Here is a 9,249-nt window from a genome sequence, read left to right as displayed (position 1 = left end):
TTTGTTTCCTGTTAACTGCCACTGTTACCATTTGTTTCATTGCTGCTCCCTTGCCTTAGGCTAACTGCCTTTGTGCCTCATTGCCACTGATTTTTGCTTCTTTCCCATGATCATTGTTAGTTTGTTTCACTAACATCTTCATTGTCATTGTAAATGCCATCCTTGGCCCTGTGTGATTTTGCTTCATGTCTGCCTAGAGCCTGCTTTACCTTGTCTGCCTGCACAGCTCCTGCTCTCCCTTTCCCTGCTGAGCATCTGCCTTTGCTTCTGCTGCCTTGTTCTCCCCCAGCTGCTACTACTTGCTACTGCTTTTGCTGTTGCTGTGCACTGCTTCTGCTGCTGCTGAAGCCACCACTGCTGCTGCTGCTTCCTCTCCAGTCCAGCCTTGTCTGCTGCTGCTCCAAACAGCTAGCTTAGAACCAAAGACTAAAAGCCCAGGTTCATAGCTAAAAAGCCTAGCTCCAGCTAAGGCCCAAATCATACCAAAAGCCCAGGTTAAGGCCTAAGGCCCAGTTCACATCAAAAGAACCCAAGCCTAAGTTTAAGGCCAAAGCCTAGTTCACAGTTCATTATCATTCAAAGGCCCAAGGCCTAAAGCACTTCATCATTACAACAAACCCATTAAGCCCAATTTACTCAAAGGGTATTCCAAGCCCAACAGTTCCAAAGGGTATTCATAACCCATTGGTACCACAACCCTTTGATACCTAAAGCCCAATAGCCAACTAGAACCCAAAATAGCTAAACACTACAAAACACCCCCAATCTCTGTGGATCGATCCGTACTTGCACGAGCTACAACTGACAACCGTGCACTTGCGGTATTACTGTAGGCCCGTTTCATTTCACTTCAATTTTATACGCTTTCGTGGGCCCACCAGAGACTGAAGAGGTAATCGGGCTTGCCGTTCGCCGCGCAGAGCGGATATCCAACCAGCACACAAGAACCAAATACCACTCATACGCTAACATGTATTGTCCATCAAGAAACAACCGTCTCCAGTAGAACTAGCAAGCCAATCCATTGAAGGCAAGACAATCTTGCACGAGCACCGGGGACAAATCATTCCAAGCGAACACGCCGTGCGTGAAAATTTAGTTATTATTCCCAACACAGGTAAAGTATTTGACCCTATTTCGGAGGAAGAAGCAGTGAGTTTTGAAATGGGCAGACATGACAATGGTAATTCAAAAAAAAAAGGAAAAGAAGAAGGCTACAACAACAGTTGATGGTAATACTTCGAAGATTGGCAAGTCTCATGGTGCTTTGCAGCCACGGGAACACAATTTTGAACGAAGTTTTGTTGCTCGAATGCCTGTGATATAGCATGTCAATCCTTAATATGTTTGAACCTGGTAAGTTTCCCCGTGCTGAGTAAAATTAAGTCACAGGATCCACACCTGGTGGTGCCCTTCCGTCAATTCCTTTAAGTTTCAGCCTTGCGACCATACTCCCAAAAAAACAAAATTTTTGGTTTCTCATAAGGTGCCGACAGAGACTTAAAATCAACATTCGCCGATCCTGATTGGCATCGTTTATGGTTGAAACTAGGACGGTATCTGGTCGTCTTCGAGTAGAACTGGTATACAAGAACCAAACACCACTCGTACGACAACATTTAGAGCTAGAGTTAAAATTGGGACGTTGTTACAAAGAGATCACTGATGTTATCGAAAAGGCTTATATCTGAGAAACATGTAAAGGTTGTATTACAAAAGATAAAGTCTTACATGAGTTATGATTGGCTATTTATGACCAATCATGTTGTAGTGTTATTACACACACAAATACTTCTCACACACTCACAATTACAAAGACTGGTCAAGTCAACTATGCTTCCTCTCAGCTAGACCATTTTTCTCTTGTGTTTTTGGACAAGAAATTTCCAACAAGAATACCACTCTTTTCAAGAATTAGTTTAAAAGAACCTTTCACCAACTCAGCAGCACCATCTACTTGAAAAGAAACAATTTTGGTAGAAAACTGATTTTCAGTATGAATTTTAAAATGAGTAAAAAATTTAGATACATCAAATTTCAGTTCCATTGGATAAATCCAATTGAACCTATTATAGTCATCATTGAAAACAATATAGTACTTATAATCATTCAAAGAATGAATTATAGGACCCCAGACATCACAAGGAATTAAAAACAATGGTTTGTTTACATGTGAATCAGACAATTGAAAGGGTAGTCTTTTGCTTTTAGCAAGCTGACATGGAGCACACAAAGAGACAGAATGAGGAGTTGTTAAAACAATATGTTTTGAGGAATGCAACTTTTGAACAATATGATTAGATGGATGACCCAATCTGTTATGCCATATATGAGAAGGAGCAGAAATAGCATCAGACAAAGCAAGATTCGGAATAGAAGAAATAAGAAAATTTTGAATTGGATAAAGATTATTAACTACAGTACCATGAGCAAGCAAAACATGTGTAGAAAGATCTCTAATTTTATATATTATAGGAGTTAACTTGAAATAACAATGATTATCCTTTGTAAACCTAGCAATGGACAGTAGATTATGTTTCATAGTTGGCACTAGTAAAACAGTGTTCAACCTAAATATAGTTTTAGGTGTTTGAATATTAGAATTCTCAGTAGAAGTAATCACAAGAGACTTACTATTGCCTACTTGCTCTTGCTCCTTTCCTTTATATCTAGAAGTATTTTGTAGAAGAGCATCATCACCAGTCATATGGGCCGTGGCACCGGATACAGCAAGCCACAGTGGAGCTGTAGAAGTAGAAGGACCAAAATAACCCATGTCTTCACCCATTGAAGTAAAAGCTGACTGTTGAGCTATATTTGTTGTCACATTCCCAGTACCTCAACTTGAACCATATGCTGGTGGATAATATATGAAATGGCACCTACTAGCATAGTGCCCCTTATTTTTGAAAATTTACATTCTACTTGAGAATAATCTCTTCTAACATTACCAGCACTAGAACTACCTTCATAAGAAGCATTAGATCTATAATTTGAATTGCTCTTGTCATTAGTGTTATTATTATATCCATTGTCTGAACTCTTATTCTTAGCCTTACTATTACCAGCACCAGAACTCATATTAACTGAACCCACATTTATTGAATAAAGAGCTGAAGGATTTTGAGCATCAAAAACCAAACTGGAATCCTGATATTAAGAAACAAGCCATTGCTCATGGTTTAATAACCTAGGCTTTAACTCTGCAAAAGTAAAGGGTACTTCCCTATTTTGTGCTGAGATCACAAAATTATCATACTCTCTTCCTAAACCATTGAGCACATACATAACCAAATTAGGCTCAGAAACCCTTTCTCCAATTGCTGCCAATGAGTCAGCTATGATCTTCAAATTTTGTAAATACACAAGAACATTGAGATTACCTTCTTCACACTAAACAACTGATTCCTTAACATGCTCTTTCTAGCCATGAATTGATTTTCTAAATCTTACTTCAAGAAAAGACCAAATTTCTCTTGCAGTCAATAAACCCAGTACATCACCAGAGACAGAAGGTGTAAAAGTAGCTTTTAAACAGCTCATAAAAAAATAATCCACCTTCTTCCAATACACCCACTGGGGATTCACAATCGAATTATCATTAAAAACATTATATTTAGAAGGTTCCCTTACATCACCATTAAAATATCCATATAAATCAGTTGAAATTAAAATAGACTCAAACTGGTCATGCCAGAGTAAAAAAATCGTTGAATCAAGTTTGGACGAAACAAAATTTGAAATATTTGAGAATGGTAAAAAAAAATTGAGGGTGTTACCATCTTGAGCAGCGGAAGGACTCGTCATTTTTCTTCTTCTTTGATAAGTAACTACGGACATGTACAACCAGAATCAAAAATTTGTTGATGACGAACCAAGAAACTGAACACAGATCTTGAATATTGTTCTTGATTGAAGATCTTGACCTAAACTGGGTAAAAACTGTGTTGAGTAAAGTTGTAGAATCGTAAAAAATTGTATGAGAAAAGATGTTGTTGATTCAGAGATCCGCTGAAAAGATTGTATATGAAAGATTATTTGCAGAATTTTTTTTAGGATTTTGTGAATATGATCGTTCCCACTGATACCATGAGAAACAGGTAAAGGTTGAATTACAAAAGATAAAGTCTTTCATGAGTTATGATTGACTATTTATGACCAATCATGTTGTAGTGTTATTACAGACACACTCACAATTACAAGGACTGGTCAAGTCAACTAAGGTTGACTTGACTAACACACAGTTTATCTAATAATATCGGGCTCTTTAATCTCTTGGATTTGTCGAAGTTATTAATAATATCTTATGACTTATCTAAAAAAATTTACAAAATCAAGGTAATAATTGCTCTAATTGATATGTCTTCTGAGACCAAGCACTATGGTGAAGTGTTTCACTTGACTTTAGCTACATTGTAGCCGAGGCCCAAGTATTTCTTGGCTGCCGAAAGCTTCGACTTAGCTAGTGATGAGAATATATCTCATCTTTATTCTAGCTAGGAAATGAATGACGGAAACTCAATTTCAGTTTCCATCAATTAGTTCTTCAATTTTTAATTATCTCTTCACATTTTTGTTTTTCTCCTCTACACTTAGGTAGTTGATGCTTTGGCAAAAGCTCCTCGTAAACATAGTTTATGTGGGGAATGATGGTTTAATCCACCAGACTTGTTAATCCTTCGTATAAATCATGATGTAACAAATCTTTCGATATAATTATGGCTCCTTTGTTCCAAAGAAAAGAGGAAAAGATCCCGAAATATTGTGTCTAAAAGACGACAAAAACTTAGTTTCTGTAATATAGTATTTCATCACTTAGGCTAAGTCCTATGGGCTAGATTGAGCCGCTAGATTGGCCAAAAAGTGTTGCAAATCAAAAAGTAAGTGTGGGAAAAAAGTTAACACTTGTACCTGCTACTCTCTCCTAACATTTGCTCGCAGTTCAACGAGCAGCTAGTTTCAAAAGCTGAACCGTTCAGCGCTCAAAAAATAACCAAAACGTTGAACCATTCAGCGCTGAGAGAAAATTTTCTGATCTAACGGCTGAGATTTAAAGCGCTGAACCAAACAGCGCTCAGCACTGAACTGTTCAACGCTAGATGGTGGTCCCGCTGACGTGGTCTTCTAATCTATCTGTTAGATTAGCCATCCCATATGACTTAGGAGGTTGCCCTAACTGACGTAGATGGCCAATCTAGCAGCTAGATATCTAGCCCACAGGACTTAGCCTTAGGCCAAGAGATTCTTTAATATAGTATTTCATCACTTAAGCCAAGAGATATATTATTTCATCACTTAAGCCAAGAGAAAATGAACTACCAAAGTGGATGGATTTTCTCTTGCTCCTGGCTTGGCTATAATAAAACTATAGCCAAGAAAAATTGTACACAATAGTGCTTAGCCTTATAGAAAATGACATGACTAACATCAACATTAATAAGGCGAATAGAAATGGGGGCGTAGTTCAGAAAATTGATCCCTAGGTCCCCTACAGTTTCACCAAGTAAAAATAAGTAGAAGAGTGCATCGCTGCATCTAGCCCTATTTCTTATCTCCCAGTACGAGTGACTTTACGATGGCATCACTCATACCATCAGCGTAGGGAAACAAGTGTCCTGCACCTGCTAATTCGTGGTACTGAATCCAAGGGAGCTTTTCTGCAATATAGCGCTGCAGAGGAACTTTTACAAGTTTATCTTCATCTCCCTGCCATAGGTGAACTGTACCTTCATCGTTATTGAAGGGATTCTCAAGATCCATAGGATCAAACGTAAAACCTCCGAAAGCAACATTCATGTCACTGAAAATTGACACGTATTCACCGTGCTGCCTTATTTGCGTCTGACGAAATAAGAAATGTATAGTAAGATCAGATATTCTATGTATAAGAATTTGACAAAATTTGAGAGGTTGCAAGGACAGTACATACCCTATCTCCGCTGAAAAGCCTGGGAATAAGCTCTAAATCCTGTTTAGAGAAAATGTCAACGACGCCGGATACGACACTTGAAGAAGGAAACCATTTCTGTGTGTTCCACCAGTAGGTGAGGAACGGGGTGTAGTAAGTCACTCGAGCAGTCCATTGGTCTCGTACAGAGGCCAATGCAAAGATTTCTTTAGCTAATTTGGCAGGAAAACCAGGCCACCAGAAGTTAACTACTGGAGTGAGTAGCGCTGCTCCTGCTAACCTGCAAGGATTCCAAGGTTTTCTTATTGGAGACCATTCAAGCCAGATATACACATATAGTGAAGGTGTAAACAATTAGTCAACCTGAAATTATAATTTTATCCATACGACTTACACCCATTTGCATAAAATAGGCTTGTCTGTTTCATGAACTCGATTATTATACTTTCCGCAATTAGTTACTACAATGTGCTATCTGTTACTTCTATTTGTTTGTACTACTGTACTTCAATGCATATTAATATTTCCTACGGTTCAAACAAGGCGTTCTGTAAATCAAGCTTATAAAAGATAACAACAAAGGTAGCTGAGCTTGGCGAAACCATACCGGTGAGGGATGTATTTGAGGCAGCCCCAAGTCGCGTGACCTCCAATAGAAAATCCAATCACATAGAATTTGGATCCTAGACCCAACTGGTCAGCGAGCTCTTCCACATCAAAAGCAGTACTCTTATCTGTACGTTTTGGATTCGGATCACTTTCTCCATAACCAGGTCTATCAAATGACACCATATATATCCTTAAGTCTTCAGCCAATTCCTGTAATTACCTACACTCTTAAATGAACCAAACAAAGAGCTGAAGCTCAAAAGAATATCGAAATGAGAACAGAAAAGTACCTGAGATAAGGGCATCGGATTAAGTCTGTAGGAATCAAATCCATGAATGTAAACAATCTTATACTTGGCATCATTTTTTGGAACTCCATGTTCTTTGTAGGCTAAATGCCTTCCATCATTGAGTTTGATTCTTGGTGCCGTAATGGGCGGACCATCTGAAGATCCACAAATCTTTGGATGTGGAGGTTGAATTGCTTGATAAGCAAATGCAACAAACACCATCAACACGACTAGTGATATTGTCTTACACATACCTGATAATCACAGATCAATACTAAAATTCAAAAAAGAGAAACCAATGAATAGAGCATACATACCCCCTTCAAGAATTCAAAAAAGAATGCTTGAAAAGGTGATTCGATCTAGATTGCATGAAAGACATACCGAATGAAAGCTTGAGTCCATTGCTCTGGTTCCTTTTTCTTGTGTGAGCTCTAGCTGATGCTGCAGAGATTTTCTTATTTACTCCTACCATTACTGCAACCAAATTTCTTTTTATATATAAGAATTCAGCAAAAAGGTAATGAACTCCACGGGAATGGAATTCTACCTATTGCTACAGATACTCATACTACGAACCCTGTGAATGTGATTTGACGCTCAATTAGTTTATGGGAATTGCTATCATTATCATATCAATAATAAGATACAGTGAGATTCGATGGGAAGTTAAGAAGTAGTAGAAGTAAATATACACTCATCAGTCCTCACTCGCTCAACTTCCCTCATTCAAAATGAAAGAAGGAAAAAGTGGTTTTCTAATGGAAAACAACGAAGAAAAGACTCTGGAAAGTGGAAAGTGGAAAATATAAAATTGTTTTCAGAAAAAGAAAAGAATAAAAAGATGATAATTTAAGTGTGCTGCTAGTTCTACTTTTCCTAGTCTATTCTAGTTCGTTTTCAGCCTAGGATGGTTCCAGGAGTTGGAAAAAAATAAATCAGGCTTGTGGTTGTAGGCTGTCCCTGTTCTCCACGTTCTCTTTCTTTCTTTTTTTTCTTTTTTTTTTTTGAAAGCCAAAACAAAACAAAGGCATGATAAAATAAAACAAGAACTAAGTAAAAAAAACAGCTCAGACAGTTAAAATATTGAGCTATACAAGAGGAGGGGTGGTGAGACATAGCATGAGCTGATAACAGGTAAGCCGTGGAGTTGGCCTCTTTTTTGACAAGTCTGAACGACACAGAACTGAACCGACGAGTGCTATCCTTTAGTCTGTTGATGCAGTTTTTGATTCTCCGCGGATATTGATAAGGAAAATTTGTTGATTGGTCCAAAGCCCATATAGTTATTTATAGTAAGGTCCAACCAAATTTTTTTTATCCAGAGGTCCAAAATTAATTAAAATATAGAAATGACTATAATACCCTCTGCTACCAAACGTGTGTGTCTACACTGCTTACAAATTTGAGTACATATCTGGCACACTACTCACAAATTCGAGCACATATCTGCTAACATATTTGAGTACATATATGCCGCACTGCTTACAAATCCGAGTATATATCCGCTGCAAAACTTTTGCATTCCTCAGAATTAGTTTCAACCACCTCATCTCCCTCGCATTTCCATTAAAAAACATGAAACAAGCAGACTGGAGGTGTTCAAACAAACATCTTGTTGTCAACATAAGACCATCCCAATCTTCATCTTTTACTTTGTCGTGAATGTTCTGGGTTGGGATTAGAAAAAAAAAAAAGAAACAGATAAACATTAAAAGAGTAAATTTTTTAATGGCATAAATATGTTTAACAACACCCAGAACTTGTTTTTCTAAGATGGGTAATAAACATCACAAGTTTTGTGTACTTACCTCATTAAATTCAAGATGAGTCAAATTAGGTGCTGCTTTGAGCAGTGGAAATACTGATTTATCAATAGTTACTTCCAGTTCTAGTAACAACTTCTCCAAATTATGAAATATAGGTACAATGTTTACGAACTCGTCCGAAATGGATATTGTCTATTCATCACAACTAAAGCAACATTAGCAAGTATATTAGTTTTTAGGAATCTGCTTGAGCATATATTACATAAAAATTTAAAGAGAGCAAAAGAAAGAAGAGTACCTGTAGGGTTGCAGCACATATTGTTAAATTTTTTACATGTGCAAGCGCTTGAAAAAACTTACTTACAGCTGCACCTATCTTTCGCCCCCTTGGTACACAAAGCCAAACGCTTGCAGACTCTAGTGTTTGAAAAGTGGAAAGAAAATATTCCTTTGCCACCTAAATGACACTAGATTTGGTGCATTAATTTTGAGAGCACAGTCTTGTAAACCATCATCATCATCACATCTGTCGTTATCAATTTCCAAAATATTTGAATTACAAGATTACCTCAACTCTGAAGCTTTGAAAAAATGAAGAATCAACTCTTAATTAATCACCAATTTGAGTAATTTAATGCTCAATAATCATAACAAACTCATTACACCAGATATG

The 9,249-nt window shown here is 37.5% G+C and overlaps 1 protein-coding gene across 1 annotated transcript; it reads right to left on the bottom strand.

Moving 5' to 3' along the window:
• Nucleotides 1-5,262: 5,262 nt before the first annotated feature.
• Nucleotides 5,263-7,617, bottom strand: LOC113323616. The gene is made up of 5 exons (XM_026571937.1): nucleotides 7,192-7,617; nucleotides 6,808-7,061; nucleotides 6,516-6,727; nucleotides 5,930-6,188; nucleotides 5,263-5,841 (listed from the first exon to the last, which is right to left on the bottom strand). The coding sequence occupies exons 1-5, from the start codon at nucleotides 7,280-7,282 to the stop codon at nucleotides 5,542-5,544; spliced, it is 1,116 nt and encodes a 371-aa protein (XP_026427722.1). The 5' UTR covers nucleotides 7,283-7,617; the 3' UTR covers nucleotides 5,263-5,541.
• Between the last annotated feature and the right edge of the window lie 1,632 nt (nucleotides 7,618-9,249).

Source organism: Papaver somniferum, chromosome 11 (assembly GCF_003573695.1).
Source record: "Papaver somniferum cultivar HN1 chromosome 11, ASM357369v1, whole genome shotgun sequence".
NCBI lineage: Eukaryota > Viridiplantae > Streptophyta > Magnoliopsida > Ranunculales > Papaveraceae > Papaver > Papaver somniferum.
The sequence above is the reverse complement of the archived record's forward strand: the minus strand, read 5'-3'. Positions and strand labels throughout refer to the sequence as shown.